Below are 14,591 nucleotides of genomic sequence, written 5' to 3'. Positions count from 1 at the left end.
GCTGTCGCACCTCAAAGGAAGATGCAGGCTCACAGAACTGGCAGCCTGGGGCCTCTGTTCTCTTGCTCTCAGCCTATTTTCAGGATACTCACCTGCTCGATGAGCAGCAGGGCCAGGTCAGGCTCGCTCTCTCTCAGCTGACTGAGCTTCTTGATCAGTGTGTGCCTGCAACAGAAACCCCCAGAAGTTCTCTGAGCTGTGCACCCAGCACAAGGGCCTCTAATTTCTGAGGTTTTGAGAATAATCAGAATATTCAAAAAAGTGTAATAGGACAGTCCAATATAAAAAAAGGCACATAAAAATTAGGAGACATGAATGATAACTGACTGATAAATATGATTACACACCCAGAAAACCCAAGACCCAACAGTCAAGAATTTTGATATTAGAAAATGTAGTGCATACCAAAACTAAACATATGAAAAGGCGTATGTTGGTTCTTGGATAAGCAGACTGTAATTAACAGTGAAACTCCCTAAATTAATCCATACATTTAATATGATTCTTTTATGCTAAAAATTTTATTTTATACTTGAATATTTATTTTATACTTGAATAATCGAATATAAATTCATAAGTAAAACATAAAAGAGATCCAGAAATTGGAGGAAGAAGTCCCAGATGTTAAAATATATCATAAAGCTCTAGTAATTAAATTGGTTAGTTCTAGAAAAGGCAACAACTCAGTGCAAAAAAGGAGATAACGTAGAAAGAGCCCCCCACACACGCAAGGGCATTTGGGAATTTCATTCATACCTGATTAAAGACAACATTCCACAAGAATGAAACAGAATAACTGGCAAGCCAGCCAGAAAATAAAGTTGGATTCCCATCTGATTCCTCAGACCAAAGTAAATTGTATAGGTATCAAATTTAGAAGAAAATGGAAGAAAAGTTTTATAATCTCAGAAAGGAAAAGCTTTCCAAGCAAAATATAAACCCAGAAGTCAAAAAAGAATGATATAACTGACTACACAAAAACTGATTCTTTTTCTGCACAGGAAAAATTATTATAACTATAGTGTCTGACTTTACTCATAAAAAAACATGGATATTTTAATTTTTCACATGAGAATGGAAAAAATGAGATTTGATAAAACTGAAGGCATTGGGGAAACAAATTTGTCTAACTGCTAGAAGACAACTGGGGTCTATAAAAGTTAAACATGGACAGTACTCTAAGACTTAGCAATTCCCTTTCCTCGCAGCACTATTTATAATCAGAAACAATGCACGGCAAGTTACTGCTTGTGTAACGGAAAGCCACAGATGAATCTGCATAAGCACACAGTATCTCTGGAAAGATACATGAGAAACCTAATGAAGTAATATTGAGGACAAAAGTAGGAAGAACTTTCACTATAAACTTTGGTTCTTTTGGATTATAAGCCATGTGAACATATTGCTAATTTTAAAGACACATAGCATTTAAAAAGAAAGTCTTTTGGCAATAGAAATGGGCTCTTCCACACAGTTTATGAAATACTTTTGTGCCAGAACTAGTTAAATCGAGTGAGCGTCCAGGCAGCATCAGCATCCATCTCCGTCAAGGACTCGGGGCTGGAAGCTGCATTCCTGCCCAGAGAGGGAAGCACATCATGCAAACTGGTACAAGTCTTTTGGAAAGGTGTCTGACATACTGCATGACTAGCCACTAGCCAATTTAACATTTTTCACTTGAGAATTCCATGTCTAGTAATTTGGCTCAGAAAATGAAAACGGTACCTCCCCCAGCAGTTTATAATAATAAAATTTATAAAATTTATAGTTATAAAGCAACACGGAAAAATAATTATGATAAAGCAATAAATGAAAAAAGTTAGACATGTACTATATATTAAAAAACAAAACTCACAAAATATGAGATAAAAGTCCTAAAGAACATTACCAAATTGGCTACGTTGACTGGTGGCACATAGAGCCATGGATTTTTTCTTCAACATTTTTGGTGAATTGTTAATGTAATTCCATTTTTAAAATTGCTGCATATAAAATCAACTTCCATAAAAATGCCTTCCAACAGTTAGAAAATAAAATTACAAAATCTACAACACATCAAATTATTAAAAATGTTTAAGAACTCTATAGAAAACGTTACCAAAAGACATTAAGTACCTAGTAAATATATATTACGTTCACAGATGGAAAGAACTGATATCATAAAGCTACCAAGTCTTCTGAAATTAATTCATACACAAGTGAGGACCTAGAGTAGCCAAGACATCCTTGAAGGAATATAAGAGATCTCACTTACTGAATACAGAAACTGAGAAAGGTGAATGTTAACAGCACAGTTACCCAGAAAGACTAACATATATAGACGCCTGACACTCGATGACAGAAAAGGCAACATGGATCGGTGGGTAGGAAGCAGAATAAATTCATAATTCTGGTAACAGATTTCTTAAGACCCAAAAAAAGCACCTATATTAAAATTAAGATCTTCTCATCAAAAGACATCTTAAGGCAGGTGAAAAAACAGAGGGAAGAGAAATTTGCAACTGATAAAAAGTATATATAAGAGCTACAAGTTGATTTTTAAAAGAATCCAACAAGAAAAAAAGTGTTATAAGACATGTCATGAGAGAGCCAAGGCCTTAGGTAAACGGAGGGACCCGCAGGTTCTCATGCTCTGCTTGGGGGAGCTGGTGCCAGTACTCTGGAAGTACCTGGGCATGGCCTAGCGCAGCTGAGGACACAGCAGTTTCAGGCCTAGGTGCACAACCCAAAAAACTCACACATGCACCATGTGCATCAGACACAGAGACGGGAATTTCAGAGCAAGTTGTTCTCAATAGCCCTAAACTACTGGAATAGCCATCTAAATAGAATAATTGTGCTGAGGCCGATTCAACCCATGAATATTACTCAGCTGTGAAAACAAACTACAGCCACCCTCCCTGGGGACAGTCTCACACAATGAATGAAGAAAGTAAGACTTCACAAAAACAGGCAAAACTGTATATAGGAATATACAAACAGATGGTAAAACCATAAAGCAAAGCAAGGAAATGATTATCACAAAAGTCAAGACTGTGATTACCTGAGAGAGACAGAATTCTAGTGGAAAGAAAATAGGGAACATCTGAGGACCAGCAAGGTTCAAAGTTAAATTGAATAGTTTAATTATACGGGTACTGTCCTTATAAATATTCATGTTTTATGTACTTTTCCTATGTGTTAAGAATAAACACACACTCACGATTTTAAAGGATTAGTTGGCAGGTCAAACCAGCATGCCTCTTCTCTGAGCATTAGCTGGCAGCCTTACCTGGGGTTGATCTCCAACGTGGGCTGCAAGAGCTGAGCACGCTCCTCCTGTGTCTTGGCCAGCTGCTGCATGCGCAGGAAGTGCCGGGCAGCCCCCATCTCCAGCACAGTGATCATGGCAGGGTGGGTATCCAGTCGAAGAGTCACCTGTAAGCAAGGCCGGGGACCCTGGGGTGAGGGACCTTGAGCCAGCAGTCTTGACCAGGTGTGAAGCTTCCCCAGATGACAAAACAGAAGAACGGAGGTCTCCAGGGACGAACTCTCACAGACTCCAATGCCCACCCCTTCCTCCCAGGTCACCCACGAACAAGAAGGGACCTGAACTGCAGCCCCAAACCAAGTTCTTAGAACAACAACCTGTTTGGGGACTCCCTCTTCTGTCCCCAAAAGCCACCAGTTTTTTAATGTATCAGTTACTGTCCAAGGTCCATCTTACCTGGTGTTAACCTGCACCTCTCTCTTCTTCCGGCCACCGCCAAGTCCTACAGGGAGTAAGACTCCCTAGGCCTAGAGACTCTACTTCCCCAGGTCTGTCTACAGGCCCTTCCTGCAATCCCATCCTTCCTGCAGATCTCACCATCTCTGGCTCCCTCTGGCCTGATTTAATTAAATATACTTTTTCTCAGTAAGCATCACAACCCCCCACTCCCTGTTCAGGCCCACCTTCCCCTCCGCCCAACCCATAGGCTCTGGGTCTCCTCACTTGTGCCAGAGACTCTACTGGGCCAGGCATGCCCTGGCAGCGTGGTACCGAGAATCTGAGCTCCAACAAATCCCAGCTCCATGATGTCCTAGTTATGTGACCTGGGGATGCACTCTGCCTTTTCTTCATTAAGACGGAGACAATTCTACCTTCCTCATTAGTCACTTGAGGCTTAAACTGAGTCCCCATCATAATGACATCATGGACACAGTAAACAAGTTACATAGAGAAACCCTGGCTACACAAATTGGCTCTCGATGCTTCCTGCTGGGAGCCCTTCCCTTTTCAACCTGTGCCCTGCTGCTACCTGACACAGCCACCCACGTCCACCCCTCCTCTGCTCTTGGCCATCCCTACCCTACATACCTGCCTGTCCCTCAGGGCCACTCCTGGCCTGTCCCTGAACCAGTGACCTTGCACTGGACACCTGTTCTCTGGTGACTGTCTTCCTCTTATAGCTGAGAGCTGGACCAGTTGGTTCCTAGCTCTCTAAAGCCCCTTCCCCTACTAAAACTCCAGCTAGACCATAAGCTCTCCAAGGGCTGGGGGATCCCCTGTATCCTTGGCCATTGCAGCTCCTCTGGGGCCCAGAAAGGACAACTCTAGGGTGGCCAGCTGGGGGGACCCCTCTTTCTGTATGCCCACGAGGCCCTGAGCTGTTCACTTTTCATTTTCTCAGTTCTCACTGCTCTCTAAAGTGGAGGAAATGACCCAGCTGAGCCTGCCTGTCCTGCCCCAGCAACACCCCTGGGTGCACGTAGCTACACACATGTAAGTATGCACCACTCAGAAGCAGCAGCAACAAGCCTGGAAACAACCCCCACATATTACAGCTTCAACTGTTAATGGGTGAATTCCCAGCAGGCCAACAACTCAAAGCCAGCCGTGTGGGGGCCGGGTGGCTGCCTGTCACCAGAAGGCCTCACCTTCACGTTAGTGACACGAGACCCCAGCGCATTTCTCATCCAGGCCATCAGGTCCTCTGTCTCCTTCTCTGACAGGCGGTCATCAGCTTGAGAAGAGAAGTCAGTGAGCTCAGAGGCTGTTCTTCACAACTCCCACTTCATTCACACTGGGAGCCCGAAATGTCCCAATGCCAAGTTTCTAGTGGGCTCATCCCTACCCCCAACCCTGGTCACTGGCACAAAGAAACCATGAAGGATGCTTTTTATGTAATATTCAGTAGGTTAAACTGGACCTCAGAAAGACACTTGGCTGCCCTGAGCCCCATATAGTTCTGTTAGACTCTAAAGACACTTGAAAATCCCTATAAACCCACACTGCGGGAAGGAAGAGGCCATGCGGCAAGCTGTACAGCCTGTCCTAACCTCATCTGCACCCCCAGGCCACCACTAACACATCTGTGCCCAGATAGAAAGGAGAAAACTGACCTGGGGACTTGTCCTCAAACTTCTCCTCCTTGTAGTGATCAACAACAATGTCCGTTTCCACAGAGATCAGCTTCTTCTTATCAAATTCACGAAGGTGGAGCAAGGTCAGCTCATCAAATTGCTCATAGCAGAAGAGAACCTGCAAAGGCCCAAGAACAGATCTGTCAGGCCTGGAGACTTGCCTATGACAGAGAGGGCAGCAGGAGTGAAGGCTGTAGGCTGAGCCCCAAGTCCTGGAAGAGCCACAACAGATGCTGGGGCTTCCTAGGCTTTGTAGATGAGGCAGTTTACCAGAAAGTGCTGAGGGAGGTTCTGGTTATGTCTTAGTAGTAAAAATAGTGACTCTCCTTATAGAGAAATCTCTGCATTACCTCCTATAGAGATACAAACCAGATGGCAAACTTCAGCCCAAGCCTATGTGTCCGTGGACGCTGACTCATGGCTCTCCCAGATCCTGAGCACATTCAGCCACTTTCTACTAAGCGCAGAGAACCACCTCCAGGTGCTTAGACCATCTTGTCCTCTGATCTGGCTCTGACAGCATGTGGGGGATGAACCTGCCCTGTCGTTCACCTACCTCCATGTTTTTCTGCTTCATGGCCTCATAGTAGGGCGAATGCTCAGCCAGGTGCCGGCTGGGGGCACACAAGTAGTAGATGTTGCGGGTGCCGGCCTGCATGCGGCTGGCGTAGTCCATGAGACTGGTCAGCTGCCCGGCAGGCAGTGCCGAGGACTCGTATCGCAGCAGCTTTGCAATATCCTCCTGTGGACAAAGGGGGCAGGTCACTGCTGGTTCCAGGTTATCGCTCCGAAAGTCTCCTAAGCAACTGGGCACTGACTCGGGAAGCCGTGGCTAGAGGGAGAGGAGGCTCTGCTGGCCTCACCCCCTGCTGGTGGGCCCAGCACGTTCTTCAGTCAGGGCAGCTCGTGAAGAGGCCTGGCCCACAGATGGCCTCTAGACTGACTCAGCCCTTGGTGGCCATGGTGGTATGTCCAGTAGGCCTCACATTAAAAGTTCAGGGGACCTGAGACTCCTGGTGGCCCAGGGCCTCAGAGAGAGCAGCTTTATAAGTAAGCCACGCAAACCCTAGGAGTAGCCAGACTCTCCCCGTGGCAGAGAATGCTCCTAGACTCAGTGTCCTCCCTCTGTCCCTAGTCACACTAGACCCATGGACACAGTGTGACGTCCACAATTCCCAGCCTTCCTCCAAGCAGGTGACTAGTCCATGGAGTGTGCAACCTGGAGAACAGGCCCTTACGGGAGGGACTTGTCCTTGCTGTCAGCTGAAATGCAATGGCTGCGGTGTCCAGCTATGCCATTATGTTCTGGGGAGTGTAGGATCCTGGCCTCCTCCAGCTCCCTCCACAGCCCAAGGCAGCACAAAGAAAGGCCCAGACACCCAAAACCTACCTTGACCTCCTGCTCAGCAGTGGTCACAATGCCCTCCCTCATGAATAAGCCGTAATCTTCAAAAAACTTGGCATATTTCTCAGCATCTTTTTTACTCTGGTCAACAAAGAATTTTATTAGCCTCTGTTGCAGAACATCCCGGAGTTTCCTGCAGAACAGAAATGCATTTATCATGAACAAGCAACTTTTATGAAGCACTAATGGCCAGAAGGACGAATGTTCAGCTCCACTATAATCAAAGAAGTGAAAGAAAAAAAAAAAATACCATGTTGGCCAAACTAAAAGAGATGAAGCAAAAAGAAAAGCCGATCCTTCGCAAAAACTAGGTAGGAAGACACACGCCCCCTAGAGGCAGGAGGTCAAACTGAAAAATCCCAGAAAAATTCCAATATAGATAAATTACAGTGTACTTATAGTATATATATGTATGCAAAGACTATTTATACTGCTTTCTATATGTAATAGTTCTTCATAATTAGAATCAATACTGTATACACAATATATACTACAACTTGGGTCTATATTGGATGTTGCTATATACACAGACGAATTCTACAAATTGGGATTTTGTAGATCACAGTGTTTACTACAGCATAAAATTATGAGCAACTTGGAATCCTTTCACAATATATACACACATCAAATCACCATGATGCATACTTTAAACATCTTATAATTTTATGTCAATTAAACCTCCCATAAAGTTGAAATTTAAAAATGTTAGTAAACAATTATGTTCAATGTAAAAAGTAAAAATAAAAAAACCACCAAAACTTTTTTAAAAAATCATAAGCAATATTTATTATGGGATTAGGGGTATTTTTTACTTAATATTTTGCCTTTCCTTTATAAAAGTGAAATCATCGTGTATTTCCTTAATCCAGGATAGGGGAAAAATAATATTTAACATTTATTTAATCTTTTACTCTTCCACTCCCATCCTGACTCAGTCCTTCAGCCAGGATGGAATCGATCAAGCCAGCACCCACACCTGTGGCAGGGGAGCCACAGTGACTACAACTAGGCGTAGAGCCCCAGGAGGGAGTCCCCAAAGGGCCAAGGTGTGGGGAGCCTGACAAAGAGCATCCAGGCTGAGGGTGGCAGGCAGCCCATTCTGTGGAGTCAGAGCCCAAGGGAGTGAAGGGGGCGCCCAGGCTGGGGGAAGGCAGTAGTGGCAGCAGACAGGTTACATGGAGGAGGACTGGTCAAAGGTAACACAGGAAGGATAATGAGAGGCAGAATTCTCATCATCAAAGGGATCAAACAGGGAAGGGGCAAGACTAGGAAGTCCTGGAGGTGCCAGGTAGCACTGGGTGAACTCAGTAGATACAAAAACAGGTATGGATGCAGATACATACACACACACACAGACTCTCATATTCCTCCACTCTATCCACTAAGAGGGCCTGGGAGAAGAGACACTCCAACAGCAATCGCATCCCCAGTACACAGATCTTGGCTTCTTAATACCACTCTCCATTCAAACAAACCCCAGCTCCTTGGAGGAATGAGTAATTCCAGGGCTGGGAAATGATGCATGAAAGTTCAAAACATAGGTGAGCCTGAAACATCTTGTGCCAGAACTAAGGAAGTGCTCAAAGCATGAATGGCTCAACGGACAGCCTGAGTGGGCTCCCGCTGGTTAAATCAGGGACAGTTTGAGAATCAAAATAAATAATGACAGTAACCACTAAATAAAAGAGGAAATCAGTTCATACAAATTACAGATATTAAAAAATAACACATAAATGAAAACACTGAAAATCTGATGAAGCAACATGCTATTCGCAAAGCTGCAAAATACCACTCCACATATGATGTACTAATTATAAAGGTAAAAAGTACATTCACAGAGAAGGCTGGCAGGTACCTCCTTAAATCAAGTGTCAGCATGCAAACCACCAGTAAAGAACAACTCAAAGTCAGGCCACACCTGACAGGATGCAGTCATTTCATGCTCTTCCTGCTGCTAACACTGAGGGAGCATCGAACAACCCAAACTGAGGGACAATCTATAAAGTCACTAGCCTGAAATCTTCATGAAAGTCAGGGAAATGCTGCGGAACTTGGCCAGCCTGAAGGAGGCTAATGAAACAACTAAAAGCACCTGTGACTGTACTGAACCCTCTTGCTCCAAAAAACAGAAGGCACAATAGGTGGGACGTGAGTCTATCCAAGATGGTTGGTGGTCCTGCACCAGTCGGCTCCCTGACTGGAGGCTGTACTATGGCTAGGGGGAGAATATCCTTATTTGTCAGAAATACACCCTAAGGAAAAAAAATACACACTAAGATATTTGAGGACCATCAGGCAGATGACTTACTTTCAAAGGGTTCAGGGGGGAAATTGTACTTTGTATCATGTTTCCACCATTTTTATAAATTTATGATTCTTTCAAACACTTCAGTTAAAGCTGACTTTTCTGGTCAAGATGAATCTCACACTGACGATCTGAGAATGAAAACCACAAGCAGCAACAAAACGGCCAGACACACCCTGCCTGCAGCCTTGGTGCTGGGGACAGAACATGTGCCCGCGGTCAGAAAACGTGGGTTCTCAAACACAGGTTCACACACAGGCTGGCGTGACCTCTCTAACTAGTTTCCGCAGCTGTGACATAGGACCTAGTGGTTCCCGCCATAGAGTGCCGTTTGAAAGCCCAGTAAATTTCTGGGTGAGAATAAACAGTAACAGTTGCTACTGCCACCATCTTGAATGTGACATAGAATTGCAGCCATGTCAGCCCACAGGGATTCCAAGAGCAGCTACTACAAAAGCGAGTCCAGTACCCAACCCTTGCCTCCTTTGCTCCGTCAGTGATTTTCTGGGACCAAGGTCAGAGGTAATCCTGGCTCTGTGGATACCCTTTGTCTTCTCTGCCCCACAGACAGTATGCCTAGACTCCTCGCAACTATGCCCACCTGAGGTTGGGTGGCAGAAGCTGGCCAGGCGAAGGAACATCTCTCCCAGCACAGGCAATAATCTTCCTCAATGGACCAGTCCTCAAGCCCTTTTTATAAAAACGTGAAGCAAAAGCACACAGGAACTGCATCCATTCTCCAGGCACACGGGAGGCCCCTCTGGCATGGCCTCGCTGTAGTTCCTTGCTTTGCTCTTGGCTGCTCTGAGCCTGCAGGGTCTTCTGGTGGCAAAGGTGAGCCAGTGAAGCCCTCATCTTGGCAAGCACCCACTCCCCTCACTCCCCTGGCAGCTTACCTGATTAGAGCGCTCTCCTGGAGGAGCTCCCTGCTGAGGTTCAGGGGGATGTCCTCGCTGTCCACCACACCTTGGTGAGACAAACGCCCATTAGGACCCTGCAGGTGCCTGAGGTTCTGCCCTGCTCTTCTGTGGGGTCCTGGCCAGGCCTCCACATTCTCCCTCACAGCCCACAGGAGACTCAGTACCACCCCAGCCCCTGCAGGTCCTAACGTCCCAGAATCTATGCAGACAGCCTAGGTCAGGACGATGTGATCAGAAAAAAAAGCAGGCAAGGCCAAAGCCTTGACCAGGGAAGTTTCTAAGATTTCAGGACCAGTCTGACACTCTGAAAACCACTTCCTGGATTTTATGTTCAGAATCATAAATATGTTGTGGGTATCTTGCACCTTAGTGTGCTATGAAAAATACAAAGATTTACATGCTGAGTTCTTTATTAAACTATAATCTCACTCAAATGCAAAGCAATTCACATATAAATCTGAAACTCATGTAATATCTAAATAATTTAAACATGTTCATCCATTCCCCTCTCCCAAATCAACTAAGACCAGTGCCTGGAGGTGGGCAGCTTCGTGGGAGGGTTCCCTGAAGATGAACTCTTTCTGGGGAGCATTTGAGACTTTGCTTCCCAACATATGTCATCAGTTTGGCTCAAATTAACTCATAAAAATACAAAAAAATAAAAAAATAATTTAAAAAAAGCTCCTTCTAATTCAGGGAACCACTCCTGTCCCTGGGCTACGTTCAGTCCACACACTGAGCACAGGCATTGGCCACATACCCCGAATGAAGCGCAGCCATTTGGGCAGGACATCTGTGGCCTTGGTCTGGATGAGGACTTTGCGGCTGTACAGCGAGACGCTGGAGCCCAGCTCCCGGCTCACATCAAACATGGATGGTTTCTGGGGATGAGAAAAGGGCAGTGTAAGCTGCCCCCATGGAGGCAGAACCTACACGATCATAAGCGAGCAACAAATGACAACACCAAGAACACCCCTCCCAACGCTGGCCCTGGACTGGGAGTCGTGGGGTGGATGTCTGGTGATCCAGAGGCAGGTATAGGCTGGGAGACCGTCCATGTCTGTCTGTTCAGAAGCCCAAAGCCCGGAAAGGACCCCTACATAATGGCTCTCAGGGGGCCTTTTCTGGGCAGCTGCTGCCCTCCCCAACGTACACCCCCTAGATATAAAAAAGGAAGACTTGATGTCCCCATGAACAAAACCAAATCTGCCAGGGGCCAGAGATCAGCAAACTACAGCCCACAGACCAAATCTGGCTCATCACCTGGTCTGTGTAGGCTAAAATGGTTTTCCCATTTTTAAATGGTGGAAAAACAAAAGAATAGTTCACAGTATGTTAAACATGAATTTCAGTGTCTACAGCTTTCTGGATCACAGCTCCACTCACTGGTTAAGGCGCAGTCTACGGTGCTTTTAATGCCGCAGCGGCAGACCTCCCTGGCCAGGTGTGGCCTGCACGGCCCAAACCAGTCGCGACCTGGCCCTCCACAGAAATGTCTGCTGATCCTTCCTCTAGACTAGTGCTTTACAACTTGCAATTTGCACACATATCATGCTAGGATCTTGTTAAAGTGGAGACTCTGATTCAGGCCCTGGGGGGAGCCTGAGATTCTGCATTCCTAACAAGTCCCAGGAGATGTTGGTGCTGCTGGTCTGCAGAGCACACTCAGTAATGAGGGTGGAGAATAGCCCTCTCGAAAGCAGATACTAGATGTGGGTGTTAAGAGGGCGCCAGGAGAGGCTAGGTCCAACCCAAGCAGGTCTCCCTGTTGCAGGCTTCGTTAGAACAGGAAAGTCTTGTAGGGAAATGGAAGATGGAGAGAGCACACTCAGCTGAGTACCACAGAACCCCACCCCACTGCAGAGCTTGGGAACACACTGCCTGGAGACAGAGGAAGCCCTGAGGCTGCTCTGAGGACCCTTCCTGCAGGTACCCAGCCAGCACCCTGTCTACAAAAGCCGAAGCCTGCATGGCCAAACGAACATCTCCACTCCACCTGCAGGAAGCCATGTAAAATATTCCCTCACTTTGAAACTCTGCTCACCGAAGTGTCCTACGATAGATGATTGGCTAAAGAAGCTGTGGTACATATAACAATGGAATATTACTCAGCCATAAGAAGAGATGAAATACTGCCATTTGCGACAGCATAGATACACTTTGAAATAATCATGCTAAGTGAAATAAGCCAGACTGAAAAAGTTGAAAACCACATGATATCACTTATATGTGGGATATAAACCTAAAAGCAACAAATGAGCAGGACAGACAGAGACTCATGGACATGGACTATAGACTAGTGGTTACCAGAGGACTGTAGAGTAGTAGTGGTAACTAGTGGGGTGGGGGAAGAGGGAGGAGGTAGATGGGTTAAAGGGAGTCAAATATATGGGAGTATGGGGAGGGTGAAGTGGGTAAAGGGGATCAAATATACGGTAGCTGAAGGAAACTGGCCTTTGGATGGTAAACACACAATAGAATATACAGATGCCAAATGATGATGTACACCTGAAAATTATATAATTGAATTAACCAATGTTACCCCAATAAACATAATTAAAAAAACCAAAAAACAAAAAACAAAAAAAAAAAACTGTGCTCACTGCCCTCAGCCCCAGAGGCATAGGTTTTCCTTTTACTCTGATGCTGCCAAGTTAATTTTTGTGATGTCTGTGCTGAACAGTTCCCATTCAGGGAAAGTGTCTCTGGTGATGAAAAACACCGTCGCCATCGGGGATGCCTCCACTCAAGGAGCTGCAGTCAAGTCACTCGCAGCCTCAGCGCACTGGGAGTGGCTGGTCAGGCCTGTGCTCACCATTTCTGGCACATAGAAGATGCTGCGGATATTGAGAGGGGCATCTGTTTTGTAGTGCAGGGTGTAGCGGGGCTTGTCATGGGCCTGTGCAATGTAGCGGTAGAATTCCTCATGCTGCCATTCACCCACGTCCTTAGGGTCCATCATCCAGACAGCCTGAAAATGGAGATTAATAGGGGATGTTATGTTTAAGACACATCCTCGAAACAACTACATGGAGCTGAGGTGGTGGAACTCATGGTGTCTGGGTGCTGGCGAGCAGAGGACCAGCCAGCCTCCTGGGACAAATCAGGACAGTGGCCTCAGGTACAAGTCTCTCCCTCTGCCTCTAACCAGCCCCCTCTGCTCCAGTGCTAGGGGGAAAGGTATCCCAGATTGGATGGGTAAGGGTGCCCACAAAGACAGACACACAAAAGGCTCTGGGAACAAGTATACCCTCCCCAGTACAGTGTGTCCAGAGGGCCAGCCGGGAGGCAGGATCTGAACATGCCCACACGACTTCATGAATACTAGCAACCAACGGGTAAGTGGATATAGAAAAAGGGTCTACCCACGTGGTGGAGTATTATTCAGCAATAAAAAGGAAAGCAGCACTGGTAAGTGCTACATGGAGCTAAACCTTGAAAACACAGTGATAAGAGGCCACACAAAAAAGGCCACATTGTGCTTGATTCCATTTACATGAAATGTCCAGAATCTGCAAATCCATAGAGACAGAAAGTAGATTGTGGCTGCCAAGAACTGGGTGAGGGGGACAGGGAAATGACTGCTAAGGGGTACCAGGTTTCTTTTTGGAGTAATGAAAATGCTGTGAAATTAACTGGTGATTACTGCATGACTGAATACACTAAACACAACTGACCCATACACTATAAAACGGTGAACTGTGCACTGTGTGCCTTACACCTGGTGCACAGAGATTGGGGGGGGGGGGGGGAACCCTGCTGTGTGTCACAGATCTCACCTCTCCACAAAGACTACAGCGCTTTTGGATTTTGACAGCATCACCCAATCCCATCTCAGCCCATCAGATCCTAAACGTACCAATGGGCCTCCACAGCTGCCTGAGCCTGCAGGAAGCTGATGGTCTTACCTGCAAGGTATTAATGCGCTTTCCATTAAGGTACAAGGGGAAGCTGACAAAGTTACTGTACTTTGTCACCACATCTAGAAGAGGCAAGAAAAACAGTGATGACTACAGGAAGCTTCTGGAGATGAAAGCTCTAGAAGCTGCTGCAGGGGTAACTCAGCAGGGTAAGGAGGACTCATCAGTGCCATGCCCATGTCACAGGTGAGAAGCCAGGGCACAGCAGGGACATGTCCTGCCAAGCTTACACTAGAACCAGATGTCTCAAGGCCCAGGCCACGATGAGACTGCGCCACATTCTTGGTGACATAAATATGGTTTTATGAACAGTAAACCCTGGAAAGCGCTCAGCACCTTCGGCAGGCATTTAGTAAGACAAGGACAGAGTCCACCCCCACACAGAAGCACCCGCGCTGGTTCTTGGTGCAGCCTGAGCTCAGGCCGGCCAGGTGGGCAGGCCAACCATATCTGACAATTAAGGCAGGACAATGAAAGGACTGTGCAACCCCCGAGTGACTGAAGACAAAACACTGCCCAAAGGGAGGAAGAGAAAACAAACCTGACTTTGTCGACAGTCTGGAGGCTAAACCTCACCGCCTGGTTCCACATGAAACCAGCAGGGATTGCCCTCAGTGGGCCTGGGCAGCCAACCCCAAGAAGACCCCCAGCACCCC

The 14,591-nt window shown here is 46.3% G+C and overlaps 2 protein-coding genes across 2 annotated transcripts in view; one reads left to right on the top strand and one right to left on the bottom strand.

The window, feature by feature from the left end:
• Positions 1–5,943, top strand: part of DNASE1 (deoxyribonuclease 1) — a 56,250-nt gene extending 50,307 nt beyond the window's left edge. The window contains exons 9-10 of the mRNA XM_036226126.1: positions 4,653–4,744; positions 5,745–5,943. Of these exons, the coding sequence (XP_036082019.1) occupies positions 4,653–4,744; positions 5,745–5,799 (147 nt within the window). The 3' untranslated portion in view covers positions 5,800–5,943. The remainder of the gene's footprint in view (positions 1–4,652; positions 4,745–5,744) is intronic.
• Positions 1–14,591, bottom strand: part of TRAP1 (TNF receptor associated protein 1) — a 44,371-nt gene that overhangs the window by 419 nt on the left and 29,361 nt on the right. The window contains exons 8-17 of the mRNA XM_016166551.2: positions 13,924–13,997; positions 12,831–12,986; positions 10,776–10,896; positions 9,992–10,061; positions 6,776–6,923; positions 5,942–6,127; positions 5,365–5,503; positions 4,900–4,985; positions 3,272–3,417; positions 93–165 (exon numbers count right to left, since the gene is read on the bottom strand). Coding sequence (XP_016022037.1) covers positions 93–165; positions 3,272–3,417; positions 4,900–4,985; positions 5,365–5,503; positions 5,942–6,127; positions 6,776–6,923; positions 9,992–10,061; positions 10,776–10,896; positions 12,831–12,986; positions 13,924–13,997 — 1,199 coding nt within the window. The remainder of the gene's footprint in view (positions 1–92; positions 166–3,271; positions 3,418–4,899; positions 4,986–5,364; positions 5,504–5,941; positions 6,128–6,775; positions 6,924–9,991; positions 10,062–10,775; positions 10,897–12,830; positions 12,987–13,923; positions 13,998–14,591) is intronic.

The sequence above is a fragment of the Rousettus aegyptiacus genome, unplaced genomic scaffold (assembly GCF_014176215.1).
Source record: "Rousettus aegyptiacus isolate mRouAeg1 unplaced genomic scaffold, mRouAeg1.p scaffold_m13_p_8, whole genome shotgun sequence".
Classification (NCBI taxonomy): domain Eukaryota; kingdom Metazoa; phylum Chordata; class Mammalia; order Chiroptera; family Pteropodidae; genus Rousettus; species Rousettus aegyptiacus.
Note: the sequence above shows the minus strand (reverse complement) of the source record. Positions and strands in the feature narration are given on the sequence as shown.